At 39.5% G+C, this 24,221-nt stretch overlaps 1 protein-coding gene across 7 annotated transcripts in view; it reads right to left on the reverse strand.

The window, feature by feature from the left end:
* The window catches only part of EPC1 (enhancer of polycomb homolog 1), a 101,509-nt gene that overhangs the window by 22,916 nt on the left and 54,372 nt on the right, over positions 1-24,221 (reverse strand). For all 7 annotated transcript variants that reach the window (XM_073334417.1, XM_073334416.1, XM_073334413.1 and 4 more), the window contains 9 exons: positions 14,122-14,281; positions 12,740-12,885; positions 12,444-12,650; positions 11,921-12,069; positions 7,889-8,048; positions 6,364-6,540; positions 6,187-6,276; positions 5,951-6,099; positions 3,026-3,378 (listed from right to left, as the gene is read on the reverse strand). In XM_073334417.1, coding sequence (XP_073190518.1) covers positions 3,026-3,378; positions 5,951-6,099; positions 6,187-6,276; positions 6,364-6,540; positions 7,889-8,048; positions 11,921-12,069; positions 12,444-12,650; positions 12,740-12,885; positions 14,122-14,221 — 1,531 coding nt within the window. In that variant the 5' untranslated portion in view covers positions 14,222-14,281. The remainder of the gene's footprint in view (positions 1-3,025; positions 3,379-5,950; positions 6,100-6,186; positions 6,277-6,363; positions 6,541-7,888; positions 8,049-11,920; positions 12,070-12,443; positions 12,651-12,739; positions 12,886-14,121; positions 14,282-24,221) is intronic.

The following is a 24,221-nucleotide window of genomic DNA, read 5'->3' on the forward strand; positions in this document are numbered from 1 at the left end:
GAGAGAAAACACTAGAGGAGGAGGTAGCCCGTCTTTGCATGCACTCTTTGAAGATACTGCAAGGGGGAACAGAGTGACAAGGTGTAGAATACATATGTGGGAGGCAGAGATCATAAAAACAATGAAAGGCAGGATAAAACCAATTTCCTGAGTAAGCATCCAAACTTTTGGAGTTCATCGCTGGTTGTGTGTATTTCTGAAAATACTGGAAACCGGATTTTACCTGATTTCACATGTATTTTTCCAAAGGTATGCTGTTGGGTTGAGACAAACACCTAAGACTAAATATGGCAACGAGTGGGATTTAGTAAGGGTTTTTTTGGCTTAGTTTAGCAGGGTATTTTAAGAACAACCTGAAAACTTTGTTTTGAGGCCCTGATGAAGAATATAGAATGACGTTCACTGGAATGTGTGCACGAGTGCATGCCTTCCTCTCCACCAGTGACTGGGGAATGGTCCCTGGATAAAAAGTTTTAATATTGGCAGTATATGATATACTCTGCTGAACAGAATTTTTAGATAAGTGATCTCTAAATATTTCTTCATGACACATTTTGGTGGTTCTTTTAATACCTCCCCCAAAAAGATTCTGGGTGCTGTCTCTGCCCTACAGGGAGAAAAAAGGTTATGCATTAACCAATGAGAGCATAGAGTGCTGATTATTTATCTCCTAGTAATGGAAAATGTAAAAAAAAAAAAATCAGCATAGTTGCCTGACCATTTGCAGCCTTTGATACAACTGATTATGAGGTTTTGTTGACTTAGACCAGGGGTCGGCAACCTTTCAGCAGTGGTGTGCCAGTTTTCATTTATTCACTTTAATTTAAGGTTTCGCGTGCCAGTAATACATTTTAACACTTTTTAGAAGGTCTCTCTGTAAGTCTATATATTATATAACTAAACTATCGTCATATGTAAAGTAAACAAGGTTTTCAAAATGTTTAAGAAGCTTCATTTAAAATTAAATTAAAATGCTGATCTTACACTGCCGGCCCGCTCAGCCCGCTGCCAGCCTGGGGTTCTGTTCACCTAGGCCGACAGCAGGCTGAGCGGGGCCCTGGCTGGCAAGGGGCCGGCAGCCAGAACCCCAGACCAGCAGCGGGCTGAGTGGGGCCGGTGGCCGGGACCCCAGACTGGCAGTGCGCTGAGCGGCTCAGCCTGCTGCCACTCAACCTGCTGCCAGTCTGGGGTTCCGTCCGCTGGTTCCTGCCAGCCAGGGTCCCGGCTGCCGGCCCCGCTCAGCCTGCTGCCCGTCTGTGATCCCAGCCCTGCCCATATAGGGTGAGTACCTACCTTCTCCCTGGTTCTAGCCCATTCTCTTCCTCTCTCTCTGCACTGAGCTGAGGGCGGGAGTGTGCTGAGAACAGGGATAGGGGGGTGAAGGAGCAGGCTGGGGGTTGGGGTACAGGGTCTGGCCAAGAGCTAGAATAAGGGAGGGAGCTCAGGGTTGGAGCAGGAGGTTTGGGGGTGGAGTGCTCACCTCGACTCCCATTTGGTGTGAGGAGTGCAGGTGGGAATGTGTGTGGGGGGTGTGCAGGAGCTCCCGTTTGGTGCTCAGGGTGGGAATGTGGGGGGTGGGGAGGCTGGGTATGTGTGGGGGGTGCAGGAGCCAGAGCTGGGTGTGTGTGAGGGGGGTGCAGGGGTCAGGGCAGAGGTCTGGGGGTGTGCTCCCAGCCCCCTGCCTGAGCAGCTCACGGCAGGGGCCTGGAGGGGATATGCCCTGATTCCACCCCTTGTTCCCACAGCCCCATCCCCACCAATGAGCGCGCTGCGGCTCCGCTTCTCCCCCTCCCTCCCTTGCAAGGGCCATCAGCTGATCAGCAGCAGGGAGGGAGACGAGGAGGGGCAGGAACCCAGCACGCTGGGGGAAGAGGCAGGGGAGGGGGGAAACTTGCCTGCCTCTTCTTCTTTATCCTGCCCCAGGGGGGAAGGGCAGGATTTTTAATGGATGCTGCTGCCTGCCGGGGTCCTGGCCTGGGTTCGGCAGCTGGCTGAGCAGGGCCGGTGGCTGGGACTCGGCAGGCAGCAGCTGCCATTAAAAACTGGCACGCGTGCCATAGGTTGCCGACCCCTGACTTAGACAGTGAACTTTAGCAAGAGTGGATGGTATAGCTGGTCTTGGAAATCCCAAATGATGATTTTGGGAGTAATTACACTTTCACAGGGAGCATATTTCACAAGCTCATCAGCAACTCTTGGCTTTCTTGTTCTTTCAGATGCAGTTAGTGCTGACTGATCAATAAAGCTAGTGAGCTAAACATACTGGATTTAGTTATTTGAGTAACTGCTTCTTCTCACATCTGCCATCTACTGCTGCAACAACAACCACTGACATTATCAGCTGGGGAGCTTGCTAACAGTTTTCTGATTTAAAACATCAGGGGGCTGACGGTCCAACATTTATAGTGACAGGTCCTCAGTTCTGGAATTCATTTCCTACAGTAGTTCTGTGGAGCTAGAGTTTACTGACACATTGCAAGGCCAACTATTTCTCTGGCTTTTGCCCATGCATGGAGGAAAAAATATGAAAATATTTTTATAGGGGAAGGTAGCATCTTGACTTTTTGCAAAAAAATCTGTTGTATTGAAGTGCATATGCATACTAGGATTGTAACATTTTATTAAACATAAAATCAACCTTTTGTCTTCCCATAGATATCTAACAGGTAGGGTGGTAGAAAATTTGGGGTTTAAGGTTTTATGCTTTCTTAAGCAATCTTATTTTTAATATGGTCATCTGTCTTTTTTATATTAACTAAAACCCCTGTACATAAGTGGACTTCACACATTTCTAAAAGTCAGAACTGCAACAAGTGCTGCCTTTATACACACATTTGAAATAAACTCTATTAACGTTCACGTTAAAAATGCTAACTAATTTGTTTTCAATGTAAGTGGTAAAACAGATGATTCACTGCTGTCATGAGAACAGATCAAAAAGAAAAAATGGATAAAATTCTAATATTTTTGATTCTCTGAGTCAAGTTTAACATTTCTAGAAAAATTTTTGTCAAAATAAACATACCAAAGTGTGCTGAACCACTGCTACTTTTACTTTGTATAGAGGTACTGCATGTCTGGGTCCCAGGTTGTGCTGTGCCTGTTCGATTTATACCCCTGTATAATTTCCTACAGGAGAGTTCATCATTGTCACTGTCATGTAGCGATGGTGTCCGAGGCCTAAAATGCCGCCATCTACATGATTTGATATTGACTAGTATCTGACTGAGGTCTTTAGAGAAAGATTTGTCCGAGGTATTTGTTTCTGAGGTATTGGCAACTTGACTGATTGAAGAGTGTTGCGTTGAGGAAAGCATTTCCAAATCCAGCTGGCGAAACGTACTGTTGTAATCTGAATGCGCTCTGTCCAGTAGCACCCTAAAATGGAAGTGCAATAAACTTAGACAATAATAAGCCAAAACCAGAAAGGTCACCACACACCAGTTTCTCATAGCAGGAATTTCTTTAGCATGAACAAAGCTCAAAATATCATGAAGTACAGCCACACACTTAAATCCTACTTTACGGTGAGTGGTGTTTATTTTTTAATAAACTGGAACTTGTCATGTCAATGTTTCAGAATTTATTATGACCCATCTAACAAACAGCAAGGCACTCATACATTTTTGATATTTTGACTTCAACTTGGTAGAACTGTACTGAATATTAAATTTGCAAAGTATCAGGTACGTGAGGAGAAGATAAAAATGAGAATGTTAAATTTTAATCCATAAATCCTAACTAAGCAGCAAAACGTGTCTCCAAAGGGCCAAAAAGTAAGCCAATTTCTCTCTTAGCTGCTGAATACATCAGTTCTACCCATAGAAGTGACCCAACCCAGCCTCTCCAACCACTTAATATGCCCACAGCCACAAGAAGTGCTAAAGCTGTCACTCTCTACCTATCTAACCTCCTGGCAAAACCCTCAAGGGGTATCCAGATCCTTTCCTGATTTGTTGAAATTAAATTAGAAGATGCTGAAATTCACAGATTCCATGAAAGTGTGATTTAGATGCTACTGAAAACATAATTAGGGTGCCTCCAGAATATAGCTGATCTGTTCTCATTAGGTGTGGGTTTCCAGGGTAAGTAAAGGAAATATCTTGGGCTTGCCAGTGGTTCCCTGTTTCAGAAACTCTGTAGAACAGCTCAGACCTGTTACCCCCAGAGGATGATACAGCCTTCTGATAAAGATTGACACAAGCAGTATTCTTTTCAAAACACAGCACTTCTTTATTGGTGCAAATATTAAGAATCCTTAATACAATAACAATCCCCTTATTGATGTTATAAAACACAAATCCTTTATAAGCTAAAAAGCACCCCAAACCATGTTGTCTAACAGTTTGAGGCGATCCTAAGTGATGTGCCTTGCTTCACAGAGCTAGTCATCCACAGGTCGCTGAGAGCAGTTTTTAGATGTTCTTTAAAACTTATATACATAAGTTCCTTTTACAATTAAAACACATTCATACATCTTTATTAGCCCACACATGTACGTACACACCCACACCCCTACTTACAATTATCGGACAGACTTATTACACTGTACTGTCTCCTGTGCATTCTGTCTCTTCTCCGTTTGCTCCAGGGACAGAACTCCCTCTGATACTGTTCTTTAGAGGGTGCTCTCTTCTTAGCTCTTAACTATCCCACTCAACTACTCCTGCTGCCCACTGACACGCTGACCTTTATACAGTTCTGTCAGAACTTTATAGACCTTCCGATACTATCCTTCCGTCAGATCTTTCTTGGATGCGTGCCAACTACCAACATTCTAAACTGTCCGTTCTATTTTTAGCCTGCAACCCTTATTTACCTCCCAGTGGTATGATCTGCTGCTATTTTTAGCATTGTTTACCACCTTTTACTGTCAATTCTATATTTAGTGCTCTGTGACCTGCAGCTTCTATCTAATGGTGACTTGTGCTTATTTAAAATGGAAGCCAGAGATCTTGGGACTTTAAGGTGGAAAAAAGTATGTTATCACTACCACAGCCATTCAGGTGCTTCCATAGCAATAAGCTAATATTGTATAAATCTGAAAGTTAAGTGAAGGTATTTGTTTTGTTGACTGAACAAACTATGACCTGACCAACTTTTTTTAAAACACACTCATTTATAGAAAATGTAAAAGATATTTAAATATGTATAGTCTTTAATTAGGTATGGAAAAACATATTACCTATATAAAGAAAAAGGAATACAGAAATTCTTCTAGGCCAAGATTTTCAGAAGTGGATGCCTAAAGTAATGCTCCTTAGAGTCCATAATTAGCCACCTAAGTGAATGTCCGGAGTATCTACCATTGCTCAACTACCTCACTGGCAACTGCTTTGGTACACAGCACTTTTGAAAGATGAAGTACTTAAACATGAACTTAGCTTAAGTGATTTGCCGTATCTAGGCCTTATTTGGGAGCATAACATTGAACTCCCATTTTCTGGAAGTCTCAGTCTTAAAAATTAAGATGCTAGACAATCACAAAACTGTCTGCAGATTTCAGGATTACAAGTAACATGTTAGCCCACAGCAGCAATTGTACATAGCTATATTTTAAAGGTATGTCAGACTGAACTTTCAGGACTTCAGTTTCTCAAGTAGAGGATGATCTCTGGGTTCTGGGAGAGGGGAAACCCATTTTTAAAATCTACCATTCACCAACCAATCTTCACAAATAATTTTTATACTACAACCGCCAACCTTAGCTCTGGAGTGGTAAAAGCCTTTCCCAATATCAACAGTAATGGTCTATAAACAAAGTAGTAAACAGTGTCAGGATGGCTTTTACAGACAGTGGAACAAACCAAAAGATAAAAAAAATCAGTAAGTGAAAGCATTCCGTATGTGCTATCTTTTAGGGTGCCAGTGTCTTTCATTTTCACTTTTGCCCTTGTGTCAATTTTAAAATTATCCACAGCTTTTTATATCAATAATTAAGGCAGCTTACCTTCCGCCACGCCCAACCCGTCTTCGTGCAAACCCAATACACTTTTGGGGTACAGTGAGCGTGGTTAAGCAGTATCTATAGCGGACATCTCCTAATCTTCCATCTTTAGGACTACTCCATGGCCAGTTGCCAGTCTGATCTAAATGAGGCTTAAAAGAATTTGAGAGAACAATTAAAAATAAGATTTATTCTATAATGATGCTCAGTCTTATAGTTTATAAATAAGTCTCACTTACAGCATAGTACTGACAACCTGCTTTCCTACGGAAAGCAAAAGGACCATCAGGATCATTTTCTTCCTCAGCTTCGGAGGAACCAGACATAACCTTTGAAAACACAAAGGGAGCTGGTAAGTTCATGAGATAGATTTCTACTGCTCTTAGAAAAGAAGCAGTAAACTGTCGAGATCATACTTGGGAAAGAGGTTCTTCATCTGAGCTGGGGAAATCATACTGATTCAGATCTTTAGCATTAAAGACTGGCAGTGCAGCAGGACTTGTCTGTTGAGGAGTAGCAGCAGCAGATGAAGGTAAGACTTTGGGCTTTTTCTCATATTTCCTTTTGGGTCTTATAACATCAGCTTTCTCTTGCTGCAAGAAAATAAAAGTTTCTCGTTGGAGTCTGTTTTTGAAGCTTTTCTATTGCAAAATTGCCACCCTTAAGTCTTTTACTGAGTGGCTAGAGAGGTTGAAGTGTAGGAGAACTGCTGAGCTTGAATTAATATGCAAACTAGATACCATTAACTTGGGTTTGAATAGAGACTGGGAGTGGCTGGGTCATTACACATACTGAATCTATTTCCCTATGTTAAGTATCCTCACACCTTCTTGTCAACTGTCTAAATGGGCCATCTTGATCATCACTACAGAAGTTTTTTTCTCCTGCTGATAATAGCTCATCTTAACTAAATTAGCCTCTTACAGTTTGTATGGCAACTTCCACCGTCTCTGTATGTATATATATCTTCCTACTATATGTTCCATTCTATGCAGCCGACGAAGTGGGCTGTAGCCCACTAAAGCTTATGATTTACCCAATAGACCATTACATGGTGTAAACATAAATTTAACATCATGTTAAAAATTCCTGACAGGAAGTACTCTAGTTGCCTCTTTCAAGCTTTGCAGTAGTGTTGTATACATGAGGAAAAGAGATTTTGGGGGCTAAAAGTATAGATACTTGCATATAATTGCCTAATAAGATAGTCCTATTTATTATGTAAAGCAACATTGAGGAATTCAGCTGCAGCCATTAATAAATAGTGTGCTCTAGAAACTTAATTACAGTAGCAATGTATCACCAGTCTGTAAAGCTCAGACTGATTAGAACCCAACCAGAAGCATTCATCCTTTTAAGGCAGATGAAAGAAATTCCATATGGGCTACTGGATAAAGGCTCTTTCAGATAAGACTACTATGAGGTGTATTGCATTTGAAAACTGACATCAATAATGAATTTATAAAGATATCCTTCACCAAACTGTAGATTTTAAGTTATTTTTGCAGCTTACATCTTTAAAAAGTATTTTTGCCAGTTTGTAAAGTTAGTTCACAGGCAAAACTGTATGAACAGTATTAGCTGAAAATAGGGACCTAAACGATTCCTGATATAATCTTGCTAGAGTCATAAAATACAAAGACGGATTATCCAGACGCAAGTTTGACATGAGCCTCTCCCAGTCCTGAGCCATTTGCTCTATACTTGCTTTGAACTTCTTCATTTTGCTTTATTTCTTATGCAAGTAATCCTATCTTCAGTAGGACACTGACAATTTATACCAGCTGAGGATCTGCTAGTGTACTTTAATGATAAGTCTTTCATTTTGCAGAAAAGGTTTTACCTTCAAAAATAAGCATAAATTTCTGGTATAGTCTAAAACCTTTTGTGTCCTGTTGACACAAGACAATGAATGTTTGTTTATAAGTACCACTTCTTTACCTTGTTAACTTTGAATTCCTTCAGTTCCATGGCTTCTTGATGCTTAAATGGACTGCTATTTGTAACAGGAATGATGGGGATGGCATAGGTAGGTTTCATTGGCTGCCGCTGTGCCATAACCTCAGACATGATCTCTCCACTGTAGTCACCCAAATTATACCTGAAATTAAAATTTTTTTTAGTGCTAAATTGTCAAAAACCCTGAATATTTGCATACCATTTTTAGTTTCCACAAACTGCACATGACATAGTATAACTTAGATACATTACATAGTAGTTACAATAAGAGTACTACTCGCAGCTTTGGGCACTATTAAAAAGATGTATAGCTAAATCAGAAAATCCTCAGGAGGACAATAACTAACAAACAAAGACAACATTTAGACACTATTACTTCAGGAGAGAGATTAATACAATGGACTCTGCAATGCCCAGAGGAAAAGTAGGCAAGGAACCAAATGATAGCTCTCTAAAAGCTTCAGAAAAGTTGTAGAAAATGAAGAAAAAAGGGGTGGGGTAGGAAGGGAAAAAATAGAGAATTATTATTTTAGTAGGTGGATGTGTCACAAGTACTAACGACCTAAACTAAAACAAAAAAAGTAGTAAGAAGTACTTTAAACAACAAGGCAAAGGTGCCTGAGCCATAATCTCATATTACAAGCTTTCACCATGTTAGCAATGGTTGGTTCTAAAGGTCATTGCACCACGACTCCCTTTTGACAACAAAAATTACTACATGACCCCAGGAGGGAGGACTGAAGCCTGAGCCCACCTGAGTCCCACCACCCCGGGCAGGAGGTCCAAAGCCAAAGCCCTGCTGACCGTATTAAAATGGGGTCGCAACCCAGTTTGAGAACTGCTGGGCTATAGTATTCAGTATCTTAAAAGAGTAAAAAACTTATAGATATACAGATATATTTCAATTTCTGAAAGTGTCCATATAATTGGCTCAGAGTAAACATACACACATAAATTAAAGATCAATACTCCACGTCAGAAATCAACTAAAAAACCTCTACATATTGCAAAGATGATATCAGGCTATCATGAGGTGGGAGGGGTGGGATATGTCTGTTGGATAATGTGCTGATAGGAGTGCTTAATTACATACAAACAACTCCTGTAGAACAGTGCATTATATCACTGGAGAAGGCTGCCAGTTCTTCTGCCCAGGTGGATTTTGGATCAGATGTTAAAGTGGTCGAGACAAAGAGGATGGTGAAAAAGGAAAGGGGTAAAACCTATAAATAATTTGTGATTCACTGCCACACCAAAAGTTTTTGATCTATGTCACTGGCATAGACATCACTTATGGCAAAGCTTAATTTCACTTAAGAAATTTAAGATACATCAAAAGAATTCCAGGTTTCCAAAATGGGGAGCTACACAATAATCAGAAAGCTACTTAAATGGAAATTAAAAGATACCCGTCACAAGGAAAAAAAGGCCTGCAAACTACATGGAGACTATTTAAATCATCATAACAGAGATTTAAACTAAATGTATGCCCCAAATAAAAGAGAAAAAGAAAACAGTACGAGAACCAAAAAATGCCACCATGGCTAAATTACACAGTAAAAAGGTACAGAGAGGCAAAAAGGCATCCTTTAAAAACTGGAAATTAAATTCTAGTGAGGAGAAAGGAGCATAAACTCTAGCAAGTCAGGTGTAAAAGTATAAGCTAGGCAAAGAATTTGAAGAGAAACTAGCTAAAGATAAAAATAATTGTTGTTAGTTCTTTGTAAGTACATCAGAAGCCAGAAGCCTGTCAAACAATCAGTGGGGCCACTGGACGATGGACGAGTTGAAGGAACACTGAAGGAAACAAGGCCGCTGGGGAGAAGCTAAATGAATTCTTCATATCAGTTTTCACTGCAGAGAATGTGGGTGAGATCCCCACACCATAGCCATTCTTTTTAGGTGAAAAATCTGAGGAACTGTCCCAGATTGAGCAGGTTTTGGACTGGTTTTGAGCAGGTCTGAACTGTCCCAAAGGAGCAGGTTTTGGAACCAATGGATATATTAAACAGTAATAAGTCACCAGGACCAGATGGAATTCACCCAAGTGTTCTGAAGGAAATCAAATGTGAAATCGCAGAATTACTAACTGTGGTACGTAACCTATTGCTTAAGTCAGCCTCTGTACCAGAAGACTGAGGGGTAGCCAATGTAATACCAATATTTCAAAAAGGCTTCAGAGGCAATCCTTGCAATTTTAGGCTGGTAAGCCTAAATTCAGTACAAAGCACATTGGTTGAAACTACAGTAAAGAACAGAATTATCAGACGCAGATAAACATGATATGCTAGGGAAGAGTCAACCCAGGTTTGTGAAGGGAAATCATGCCTCAGCAATCTAATAGAGTTTTTTGAGGATATGAACAGGCATGTGGACAAGGGTGATCCAGCTGATACAGTGTACTTGGACTTTCAGAAAACCTTTGACAAGGTCCCTCCCCAAGAAGCGTTGAAGTAAATTAAGCAGTTATAGGATACGAGGAAAGGTCAATAACTGGTTAAAAGACAGGAAACAAAGGGAGAGGAATAAATAGTCAGTTTTCACAATGGGGAGAGGTAAATAATAGTGTCTCCCATGGATCTGACTGGGTCCTTGATGATTAACATATTCATACGTTATCTGAATAAATGGGGACACACAGTGGAGGTGGCAAAATTTGCCGACAATACAAAATTACTCAAGATAGTTGTGTCCAAAGCCGACTGCAAAGAGCTATAAAGGGATTTGACTAAACTGGGTGACAAAATGACAGATGAAATTTCATGCTGATAAATGCAAAATAATGCCGATTGGGATTATTGTTTCCAACTATACATGCAAAATAATGGGGTCTAAATTAGCTGTTACCACACAGAGGTACTAGGTTCGAGTCATTGTGGATAACTCCCTGAAAATATCTGCTCAATGTGCAATGGCAGTCAAAAAAAGCTAACAATGTTAGGAACCATTTGGAAAGGAATAAATAATATAGAAAATATCAATATCCCTATACAAGGCCGTGGTATGCCCACACCTTGAACACTGCATGCAGTTCCAGTCATCCTCTCTCAAAAGAGATATTAGAATTAGAAAAGGTACAGAGAAAGACAACAAAAATCATTAGGGCTATTAAACACCTTCCATATGAGAGAGATTAAAAAGACTGGGACTGTTCAGCTTAGAAAAGAGATGACTAAGGGGAGATATGATAGAAGTCTCTAAAAGCATGGTAGGTATGGAGAAAGGGAATAAGGAAGTGTTATTTACCCCTTCACATAACAGAAGAACTAGGTGTCACCCAGTGAAATTAACAGGCAACACGTTTAAAGCAAACATAAGGAAGTATTTCTTCACAATGCAGAGTCAACCTTTAAACTTGTTGCAACTGGCTGTTGTGAAGGCCAAAAGTATAACTGGTACAAAAAAAATTAGATAATTTCATGAAGGATAGGTCCATCAATTGCTATTAGCCTAGAGGGTCAAGGAGGCAATTCCATGTTCTGGGTATCCCTAAACCTCCAACTACCAGAAACTGGGACTGGATGACTGGGAATGGATCACAGAAAATTGCCCTGTTCTGTTCGTTCCTTCTGAAGCATCTAACTCTGGCCACTGTCAGAAGACAGAATACTGGGCCATATGGACGACCAAGGGTCTGACCCAACATAGCCATTTTTATGTTCTTAATAAATTTACCTATAATTTGTGAAGTCTCCTCTTTCTAGATTTGTGCACAGTGAAAGAAACCTAAAGCAAAACTGACAAAACAAGGGTGATTGGATGAAGACTAGACTAATTCCTTCCTGATTTGTAAATATATATTTTTATACTTAATTTTCTCTTTGTAAAACGTGAAAGCATGCTATACTATTATAAAATCATTAAACACAAAAGTTAAAAAGTAGTTTTAAAAAAGATTTACACAACTCAAAAAGATATTTTAGTATTAGTTCTGTTCTGTTCATTTTAGTATTAGTATTAGTTCTGCAAAAGTTTTCAAAAATGATTATGCAATCTTGTCTTGATGTACTCTACCTCTTTTCCATAATTTCCAGTGTTAAATGCAGTAACTCCCTCTTGCTTTTTTCTCTTCTCTTTATCATCTCTAGGATAGTTACTGCACGACTCAGATCTCGACGCAACTTAAGCATCTTTTCATAAGATGCTTCATCATTCTTTCGATTCTGTGGATATAAACAAAAGAATTTTCATTTTGTTTTCATTGAAGTTTGTTTTAATTTCTATAATAAGTTTGTATCAAGCATTTTGACATGTCAAAGTACAAACAGAGAAACTTATATCTACTGCAAGTTACAAGTCACCTGCATTATTATTATTACTCGATTTTGTAGTGACCTACAAAAAAAAGACAGTTACACTCTTGGGATACACACTTCTGTAGTTAAACTGTATATTATTTCAATTGAGTGGTGCCATTAGCAAGCAAATAGTGTTTTCCCCCCCTCCCCATTTCTTTTCAAGATTCAGTATTCAAAGTTAAGTTGACTTAGTAATGCTTCAATACAATAAGAATGTGCCAGATTTTATATCTACTCACTTTTCGAGTCTGCATCTTTTCTGTTCGCCTTCTAAAAGCAACATAAGGATCATTTGTGCTGGAACCATCTCGCTTCTCTTGTTTTACTGCTGGGATAAGAGAGGGACCTCGACAGTTTTTCCTCTTTTTAATCCAGTACTCATACACTTCTCTAATTAATTCATCATCTTCCTTCAGAAGCAGTTTGGCCTCCTGCAGGCTGACTGGCTAAATGTAAAACCCAATGTGTTACAAGAAATAGCAGCACATGAAAGGTTGTTTTTTTTTAAATTTTTTTATCTGAAATAACGTTGTACCTGCTGACCACTGCCCTTTTCTAGCCTGTCTATCATCTCCTCAAACTGCAAAGGAGAGATGTCCATTCTTTTCTTCAATTTATTCACAAAGGCCTCATCTTCTGAATCCAAGTCATAATCCGGCTGTTCAGCATCCAAACTAAAAGCTAAACAATACAGTGAATGTTAACATGGAAGTACCATGGAAGTATTTTGTTGCAACAAAAACAACAAAAGTGTCTGGGATTGTAACAACTTGATACTTTTATTAAAAACAGATATAAAAGTACAGTGAACAAGAATAAAAAGAGAATAAAATTAACAGAAGCAATGACACAATGCAAGCAGACATTAACTGACATTAACTAAATATAATATCTAAGCATTCAACTGCTTATCATTTTACTATCCAGTATACTTCCTATAGTCCAATCTAAGAATCTGGAGTGACATCCTGGCCCTATTGAAGTCAGTTTTTTGTTTTTACTTCCAGGAAGCCAGAATTTCACCCCAACTATATGTGGTATTTCAACAAAAAGCTTCACTGATGACTACATTGACATCAACCAAGTTCCCCTCATCAGTAACCTTAGTATCTTAAATGAAAAACAAAAACAAAAATAAATAAAAAATAGGTTCATCTGGCATGATCTTTAACCAATCATTGAATCTACTCTTTATGATAATTTAACTTTACATACAGGAAACATTTTGAAGACTGCTTTTTGTTCACAGGGCAGTCAGCTTAAGAACGTCAGTTGACCTATACTATCAGGAGAGAGCATGAGGAAATAAAATGATCATGGAAGTAGTCAGTACTCTCAAGAAAGAGGATGGTAAATCAATCCCAATCTTTTATCCAGAAATAAACTGGGAGTCTATTCAGTTTATGGGGCACAGGTATGTTCAAGATATTGCTAATTAAAGCATATCGCCCGAAGTAAAGTAATGACTGTGGTGAGGTCCACATCCAAAAGGAACAGCTGAAATCTCTTAGCCAGATAAAAATGAAAACAAGCAACAGCACCCAAGTGGGCCACCAAGTCCTCTAGAAGCAGCTGAAGAATTCTAGAATGTATCTTGAGGTGAACATACTCCATCTAATTGAAGAGAATGGCGAACCGCAGCCACTGGGAGCTGCGGGGGGCTGTGCTCACGGACAGTCGGGTCAACATCCGCAAAATGTCTCGTGGCCCGCTACCTGCTTATCCTGATGGGCTGTGTGTGGCCTGCAGATCACCCACCACTGGTTTACATCTTAAGATGCTGCACAAACATTAATCTTCGAAAGGAAGTTTCAACAGTAGTTCAATAGGTTTTTAAAGAAATTCCTTTAAATTATCAGTTTAAAGAACATTTTGGATATAGGCTTTCACATACAGTTTAAAAATATTTATACTTACGCTGTATATGAATGAGCTGCTTTGGCATCCTAAATTCCCCAGGATATATAGATTCATAGTAAGCGATATTACTTTCTGCCTCTGGGACCGGTATAACCATATTATCCCTCTTCTCTCCATATACCTGTTGTGCCGAGATAGCTCGCTGAAGATGATGTTCCTACAAATAAAAAAAAAGAAAAAAAGAAAAGGGATTTGAAAATTGACATTCTATTGAGACATCTGGTGTGATGAGTTCACCTTACTTTCCTAGCCCATTTTTAAAAACATAAAACATTAGTTTCTGTTGATTTCTGTATTTACATCACAAAGAAAAGACAAGACATGATAAATTAACACTACATTTTAGTGGAGATGTTCCAAGTAACGTAACAAGGATACACCAAGATGACTTCCAGTAGGTGGAGCTCACACAACACACACACACCCCCCCCTGACTACTGGAAAGCTGTAGAGTTCTCTTCTGTACAGAGGCAGCTATTTAGAAATAGCAAAAAACCCACCAACCAAAATCCCTTATGGGTATAAGCAACACTATTTTGTATCTAAGGAAATATTATGGACTATTCAATGACATGTTATTTGCATGTCAAGCTAAATACAAATACTTGAAGTATAAAAGGATAGAATCATAGAATGTAGGCTTGAAGAGTCCTTGAGGGGTCATCTAGGCCATGCCCTCATGATGAAGCAGGATCAAATATATATACACACACTCCCAAATATATATCCCTGACAGCTGTTTGTCTAATTTGTTCTTAGAAACCTATTATAACAGGCATTTTACAACCTTCATTGGAAGGAAGTCTATTCCAGTGTTTAACTACCCTTATAGTTAGAAAGTTCTTCCTAATATCTAATCTAAGTCTCCCTTGCTGCAGATTAAGCCAACTACTTCTTGTCCTACCTCCAATGGACATGAAGAACAAATGATCCCCATCCTCTTTATAAATAGACCTTAACACAATATTTGAAGACTGTTATCAGTCTTCTTCTCTCTAAAAGACTAAACATGTCCAGTTTTTTTATTTTTATTTTTTTTAAAACCTCTCTTCATAGGTCAGTCAGGCTTTTAAAACATTTTATCATTTTTGTTGCTCTCTTCTGGGCTCTTTATTTTGTCCACATCTTTCTTAAAGTGTGGTATCCAAAACTGGACACAATACTCCAGGTGATGTCTCAACAATACCAAGTACAGCGGGATACTCTAAGGCAGTAGTCCCCAAACTTTAAATCATGCCCCACTTACCCCACATGCCGCCCCCTCTCCCCCTGGAAACTGTGGTTGGGAGCTACGGTCAGGAGTGGAGCTGTGGCTGGGGCCAGGGCCAAGAGCCGTGACTGGGAGTGGGAGCAGAGTCTGGGAGCAGAGGTTGGGGGCAGAGCTGGATGGCGCTCCCTCCCATAAGGGCCGGCCCGTGCCCTGCTGCGCCCCCCCCCCCAAACTTTCCTCCATGCCCCTCTACAGGGGGTGCACTGCGCAGTTTGGGGACCACTAATCTAAGACTTGTTAGAGGTAGATACTGTGGCAAGCAAACAGTCAGGGCTTCACACTACCACCCTGGGTTTTAGCTTCTCTAATTTTTTGTCACTGTCCATTTTTTATTAGATATATTATTCCTGGGGGAATTCTGTGCCAAAAAACTAAGTGCCAAAAAACCTAAACATTATGGACACAATATTTTAAAATTTTGCATATTTTGTCAAGACAACACCATATAATCACTCCACTTTCAGTTAGTTTGGTAATTTATTTTAAAATACCTGTCAGCAAGCATGTCTTAACAATACAGCTAATAAAAAAAGATTCAGGAAATGGTTTTTGGCAAATAGATTACTTACTAGGCATATTAATACAGAACTCTGATTAATAATTCATTTAAGTTACAATACAGAACTGTATTTCCCACACCCCTCAGAAGCAGTGCAAAGATTTGGGGGAGTCAGAGGTAACAGAGGAGCTGAGGGAGAGGGAAGTAATTGCTGGGAAAGAACCTGGGTGTGAATTTGGAGGGTTGTTGGGTAGGATGGGACAAGTATGGAACAGGTTTTTTGGGGGGGGCGGGGTTCCCCCATTCAGACCCTGGCTGACCCCTAGTCTCTCCCACTCAGTCAGGCACATCTGCCCCTGTCCCCATGTCTCCACTAAGGCACGTCCCTGTCCCTATGTGGCCCTGCACTCCTTCCCCTGTGCCTCCACTCCCATTCAGCCCCTACCCCAGCCTGTCACCCCCCACTAACTGTTATGAGCCCTGTCCCACCCCCCAGCAGCGCCATACTGTCTGTTTCCCTATATCCCCAGTCTCCTGACCTGGCACGACAGGCACTGTGAAGAAGGCGCTACAGGCTCTCTCCCCCCCCAGCTGGCCAGAAGTGGCTGCTCTGTTCTAGTGCCACAGCGCTCTCTGGTGGGCAAAAGGGGAACTATAGCGACTTTCCAGCAGAAGTTATTTTCTGCAACAAAATTAAAAATATGCATGGCATGTGAATTCTGCACACGTGCAGTGGTGCAAAACTGCAAAATTCCTCCAGGAGCAGACACTATATGAGGCTTACAACCTCTGATCATTGAAAAAATAAAGAATTGTGCATGATTTTGTGAAGAAGTCGTTATTTCTGATACAAATCCTCAAACTATATATTGCAGTTTTTTTTATTTTGGGTGAGAAAACCTGGATTTGTGCTGGAAATGGCCCACCTGATGATCACTTTAGATAAGCTATTACCAGCAGGACAGTGGGGTGGGAGGAGGTATTTTTTCATATTCTCTGTGTATAAATAAAGTCTGCTGCAGTTTCCACGGCATGCATCCGATGAAGTGAGCTGTAGCTCACGAAAGCTCATGCTCAAATAAATTGGTTAGTCTCTAAGGTGCCACAAGTACTCCTTTTCTAGTAAGTATTGAGGACTATGGTCTGTTTCCCATTGGTACTATACAGTGTGGGTAGCAGCGCAACTTTTAAGAAATCTGTCAATTTTTACATTGCTGTAGCATAGTTGGGGACAGCTAGGAGTAACAGCAAAGCCTGCATGATAGGTAAACAAGATCCTTTTTATTGAAATGAAAACAAACTAAGCCATCAAGATGCATACATTACTTACTGAGCAACTATGTGGTGTTATTACCCTCACTAGTTTAAACTTACATGGTTTTTAGCACCCTTTTGTATTATATTTCTTTTCTGGTTTGCTTGGAGCTCTACTTTCGAGTTTCCACCTCGAGTTTAATGTTATTTATATTATGGTAGCACAGATGCTGCACACACAGTCATAATCTGAAGAGCACCCATAGAATCATAGAATATCAGGGTTGGAAGGGACCTCAGGAGGTCATCTAGTCCAACCCCCTGCTCAAAGCAGGGCCAATCCCCAATTAAATCATCCCAGCCAGGGCTTTGTCAAGCCTGACCTTAAAAACTTCTAAGGAAGGAGATTCTACCACCTCCCTAGGTAACGCATTCCAGTGTTTCACCACCCTCCTAGTGAAAAAGTTTTTCCTAATATCCAAACTAAACCTCCCCCACTGCAACTTGAGACCACTACTCCTTGTCCTGTCCTCTTCTACCACTGAGAATAGTCTAGAACCATCCTCTCTGGAACCACCTCTCAGGTAGTTGAAAGAGCTATCAAATCCTCCCTCATTCTTCTCTTCTGCAGACTAAACAATCCCAGTTCCCTCAGCCTCTCCTCATAACTCATGTGTTCCAGACCCCTAATCATTTTTGTTGCCCTCCGCTGGACTCTCCCCAATTTATCCACATCCTTCTTGTAGTGTGGGGCCCAAAACTGGACACAGTACTCCAAATGAGGCCTCACCAATGTCGAATAGAGGGGGACGATGACGTCCCTCGATCTGCTCGCTATGCCCCTACTTATACATCCCAAAATGCCATTGGCCTTCTTGGCAACAAGGGCACACTGCTGACTCATATCCATAGTCACCATTTCTGTACTGTAGAATCTGCCCTTAGATGACCTCATAATAAAGTACAGAAAAACTGAGTGAAAGAGTTCTGTTCTATAGATTTGCACCAGTTTAATTAGTTAGTTTTGATCTGTTCCTCCAACTGAGCTGTAGACTGGTATTTTATTTAACAATGCAGGGTTTCTTGGCCTCTTAATTTTAGGTAAAGTTGCTTGCTTCACTGGTAAAGAGGTTACAGTTGAGAGACCCAGGAGTGATACATGGTAAGGGGTTATACTTGTAATTAGATTCATTTTTTGATCCTCTAGTGCAGTGGTCTCTAAACTGGGATGCATCTCAGGGGGTGCACGGCAGCAGGAGCGCCCAACGGCACTCTGCTGTTTTTTTCCTTCGGCGGCAGCGCGTCCATGGCTGGTGTTCCCCTCCGGACAACTTACCGCAGGCGGGCCACCAGTCTTCTTCCGTAGAGACCACTGCTCTAGTGCTTTGTAACAGAGAGACCTATGCTGTTTTGGCAGAGAGGGCACCAAAACTTTAGAGTTCTTTTCTGTATGTTGATTAGGTCTGCTCTAATCATTGTTGCTGAGTCTAATAAGTCTAATGAGTCTACTTGTCTAATAAATAGTAATTAGTGGAAGTGGAGGGGAAATGGTTTCCACTGGAATTTTGTCTCAACTGTTATCATGGTAGCTAAAGATGGCACTAAAATACATTCCCATGCAGCAGAATAGGAGGAATTATACTATAAAATAGATTAGTGGTTTTATCAGAAAGTGGTAGTTATTTAATTGTTCCTTATTGCATGCAAGAGTCTAGATGTGATTTTTATAGCTATACACGGCTTCATGGTACATTTATTATGATGCCCAGGAACATATTATTTAAGAATTTTTTTGTTAAAGAAAAAAAAAAGAAAAAAGTTTTGATTGTTCCCAGGCTGCTCTGTAGAACCTATTTTATAGTACATTTCTAGCAAGTGGAAATTCTTTTGAATAAATATATTAAGAGGCAATAGTATAACCAGATCAGCAGCAGGTATCAGGTATTTAGTGGAAATCCTGGGTTTTGCTACTGATGTACATACTGACAAGGACTGGGCTGAGATTGCATTCCTGTTTTACTTCCTCTTGCATGAAGGTCTCCGTATGCATGTCTATCTTTATCCTAGAGTTGATTGATTGATACACAGATGTAGCTGTGTCCTATGTTTTCCCACCAATTTTGTAGAAAGTTAAGTTCCAGTTGTGCCAGCTTGGAGTTGAAGCTTTAAAAGCTTCAAAAAGCATACAAACATCTTGCTTGTGGTTATTTGAGTCTGCAGGATAAAACTGGTCACTGTTGCATTCTCAGAAGGATCCATTTTGTCTTGTGCATTTTGGTTTACCTATCAGCTATGTGTATTTTTTTAAAAAATCAAATTGATTTAAATCATGATTTAAATCACTAGACAGGAAGACTATTTAATCATGGTTTTCTACATAAATGTTCATTCTTGTTGGTTGTTGTAACCTTAATACATATTCTTCACAACTCAGATAGATGTAGGTTTCATTTTTAGAAGGTACACACTATACATTTTTAAACAATGATTTATTTTGAAAACTTTTCAGTTAGTTTTAAAAATATATCAGAAAATGAATGGTTGGTTGGTTATTTCATTTACCAAAGGTAATTGAAGCAGATATTTATGAAGTCATTGGGAGGTGAACTATCTCCAATTCATCAGGTTAATCATTAATATTTGGAGGATTTTCTTGCCATGTGGTATTAGGAGGAGACCACCACCAGACAGACATTTAAATTGTTTTATTTAACTAAAAAACAACAACATTATGTATTCTAGATTTTCTTCTTCAAAGAGCAAACATATAATATTTTAACAAAACAAGCATGTCCCTCACTTGTCGCATTTATCTCCAGACTTCTTCTCCTTGTCCAGATCTATTCCGGCCCCAACAATCTTCTATTCATTTAGCTTTTTGAAACTGCACTTTTAGAGAGAGGTAAGGGATTCACTGTGTACACAAATTTGCAGAGGGACAATAGAGTTGAGGTCTGTTATTTCTCACCTCTATATATTTATTTAAAAACATTTTTGCTGTTAACAAGCATGTTACCTCTGGGGAGACAAATCCAGTTTGAAAACTGCAAAACTAAGCATCTCTGATGGTATCTTCTAGATTGTGCACTGAGTCCCATTGGGTAGATAGAAAGATTAACCTAAATAATCTATACAGAAGCCTGTGAAACCCCATAGAATTGGGTCCCTAATCCATGAACTATTGGAACTAATTTACAAAACTTTTCTTAAACATTACATGAATATATTGTCTCATACTATAGAATTGGAATTTATAATCCCTATTCCATGATGAGATACATTTGAGCTATAATTTATCTTTAGATGGATTTTTTTGATAAAATGCTTTGAGGGAAAAAACCTGATTTAAATAAATAAAAATATCTGATTTATTTTTAAAATCATTGATTTTTATCCACCCTGATTAAAATGATTTGGGTTGGAAACATTTGTATTTGTATTCTGACATAGATATATTAGTTTAATGAATATCCATTGAAAAAACAATTAAACTTGCTCCTATACCATCATGAAGATTTAATCCACTAATCAGTTTAGTGAAAATGATCATTCAAAGCCTGTCCTTTGAATCTGGTCCCTCCACCAAAATGGTACAAAGCTTCAACTCTGGAAATATCTCTCTCTCTCTAAAGTTGGTTTCCCCCAAAATGATGGTTCATACACTGAGTTCTTCTGTACAGGAATTCTTGAACTGCATATCCTGTCCACTAGTTTCCTCATTCAACTTTAATTCCAGTCCTCATTTTCAAATATGTTCTCTGCCCTGATGATTTCCGATAGCTCTACTTTGAAAATTCTGACACCGCTACATTTTTAAAACAATAAAAAAATATTTATGCTAACTGGTTAACATTACTCTTATCAGATATTCATTAAGGATGAGCTTTTTTTGAAACATGAAAAGCACTGGCCTAATTCTGTATCCACTGAAGTCAATGGCTCCTGTTGATTAATTTTATGAGAAGTTAGGTCAGTGTGCTTTTGACAATCCCATTCTAAATCTAAAGTTTTAGTTTTTTGAATTTTCTAGACATGTAAAGAATATATTTAAACACAGAAGGGTAGATGTCTGATGGTACTACGTTCCAACCACACTAGTAAACAGTAAGACCTCTACACACAAAAAGTCATGCCTCAGGTCTCAAGCACAGATTGTGAAAAAATGTTAAAGAGTTTGGCCCTGTCCACAATAAACAATGTGTTCAAAAGTAGTTTTAGAGATAATCCATGGTTTTCAAGTATGACAGTCTACTCTACAGAGTGGGCTTTAGCCTGTACTCACACCCACAGACAGACCACACACCGACACTCCTTCCTTAGATTGGGATAAGAGACTAAATGAGTTTGTGCACTGTTCTATCAGAAACTGGGATTGACTGTTATGTATTTCCCCTTCAACCAACAAACTGCCAAAAAGTTACAAGATACCTTATAAAAGTTAATCATACAAGAAAAGAATGCAAAATTACATTTACAAAAATTAAATACAAATACAAGTCTTATGACTGAGGCTCAAAGTCTTCTTAAAAAGACTTGTGAACGATTGAAAGAAGAAACCACACTAATAGCTTGTAATGCCTAGACGCGTAACTCAGGAAGCGAAAGCCATAATTAGACTACACTCCATTCAACAAAATCTTCCAAAAACCCCCAAAATGTACACGTAAATTTCAGCGCTCAGATCATTAGCTTGAGCCTGGAATCACGAGTAAATTCCGTACAAATTTCTCCACTCATGTCTGCCAATGCATCTCAAATTTTGACTTGTAACAACCTTGCAAGTACACAATTCATCACAATCATCAGTCTGGACTGATTTTGTAAAGTGAAGAAATGGGCAGGGGAAGGAAGGGAGGGAGAGGGGGAAAGAGCCTCATCTCATTTATTCACTGATACATGTACCCATCACTATCACTGGGCCTTAACTAATATGGCAAACTAACATGGAAACTTGACTGTGTTAACGTTTTCAAAGCATCCAAAGTCCCACTGAAATCCAGTGGGACTTGTGCTTGTAAGTCATTTGACCTGGGATGGCATTTTGGAAAGTGCTTACTGTCACCACTGGAAAACTCATCCAATATAATATTACATGCCTCACCTGGGAGAAGAGACTGGTCTTAAGGCCAACAGATTTTGTCAAACTAGTGGTAAGATAGAATTTTAGAGCTGGAGGGTCCTTCATGATAATGCCCTACCACCAGTCCACAAATGTTAAATCAAAAGGTATCATTAGCTCCAGTACCTCAACTGACCTCCAATGCTGGGATGCCCTCTCAGATAGCCATGGCCAAACACACACAGGGCTTTTTAGATTCAAGTCAAGCACACTGGTTTGTTTTCACAAGCAAACAGGAAACCAGTGCAATTTCTTGACAATTCATTTAACTTGTTCCATTTGGCTCAAACTAAGCAAATAGGGAGATTAAAGCTAGTGCAGAATTAGTTTCTCAATGGTCTTGAAGGCTAGCTGTGCACAGAGCACATTGTGCAGATCGGATCACTGCAAAAACCTTGATAACTCTGGAAAACTATTAGGACCTTGTTAAAGATTTGAAGTCCAGTTTCCAGAAATAAAAAACACACTACTACATCTTCAGCTTTCTGAGAAAGAACAGACTTTGAAAAGTCATTTGGCAGGTGTATTTAGTAGTAAAATTTTATATTTTTATACGTTCCTATAAAAGGTACTTTGTATATCTACATTAAGCATACATCTGTTGAAGTTTCAAGACATCTGCTCAAAGTAGTTCGAATTTACTATTCACTAATAGAAAAATTAATAGATCATAATTATTCAGTAATTATCATTACTTACAGCTTCAACAAAGAATGAAAAAAGGTGAGAAAACAAGGAGCAACAAAAAATACTTATACAGCAGTTATAGTAAAATGGACATTATGGTCTGATGTACTGAACAAAGGTATGAGAAACTTATTTTAATTCTGGTTAGGGCACTGATGTGACTGCACAAGCTAAAACCTTTTTGTAGCTGTTTCCACATCTGCAAAAAGGGGGATTTATACTTACTTCACAAAGAATTGTGAAGTAGTAATATTTGTACAGTGCTTTGAAAACACAAAATACCATTACTACAGATTATTAGCATTACTCTACTCAAAATGCAGAAGAAAGTGTGTTACGACTGGATCAAATCAGCCTTTGTGTAAGCAGACTTGTCTTCAATGACCAAGAATCTCCCCTCCATTAACACCTGACTACATAGAATTTGGTTAAAATCCAACTGCTGGATTTCTAAGTTATAGGTTATCAGTCTAAATAATGTAAATGTAGTCCCAATTAAATTTACTATTTATTATTAATTTGATAGTTATTTGTATTGCAGTAGCTCCAAACAACCTCAGCCAGAATCGGGTAACAACAGCACAAAGCCCTGAATAAACTTTACTCCTGGGGCAATTCTGCAACATTGCCTAGCACAGAATTAACGTGTCCCCCCCATACCAGGCAGAATAATTGATTCTGATGGGGGAGGCAAGGGGAAGCTGCAATTACATCATAGAATATCAGGGTTGGAAGGGACCTCAGGAGGTCATCTAGTCCAACCCCCTGCTCAAAGCAGGACCAATCCCCAATTAAATCATCCCAGCCAGGGCTTTGTCAAGCTTGACCTTAAGAACTTCTAAGGAAGGAGATTCCACCACCTTCCTAGGTAACACATTCCAGCGTTTCACCACCCTCTTAGTGAAAAAGTTTTTCCTAATATCCAACCTAAACCTCCCCCACTGCAACTTGAGACCATTACTCCTTGTTCTGTCATCTGCTACCACTGAGAACAGTCTAGATCCATCCTCTTTGGAACCCTTTCAGGTAGTTGAAAGCAGCTATCAAATCCCCCCTCATTCTTCTCTTCCGCAGGCTAAACAATCCCAGTTCCCTCAGCCTCTCCTCATAACTCATGTGTTCCAGTCCCCTAATCATTTTTGTTACCCTCCGCTGGACATTTTCCAATTTTTCCACATCCTTCTTGTAGTGTGGGGCCCAAAACTGGACACAGTACTCCAGATGAGGCCTCACCAATGTCGAATAGAGGGGAATGATCATGTCCCTCG

Source organism: Lepidochelys kempii, chromosome 2 (assembly GCF_965140265.1).
Source record: "Lepidochelys kempii isolate rLepKem1 chromosome 2, rLepKem1.hap2, whole genome shotgun sequence".
NCBI classification, from domain to species: domain Eukaryota; kingdom Metazoa; phylum Chordata; order Testudines; family Cheloniidae; genus Lepidochelys; species Lepidochelys kempii.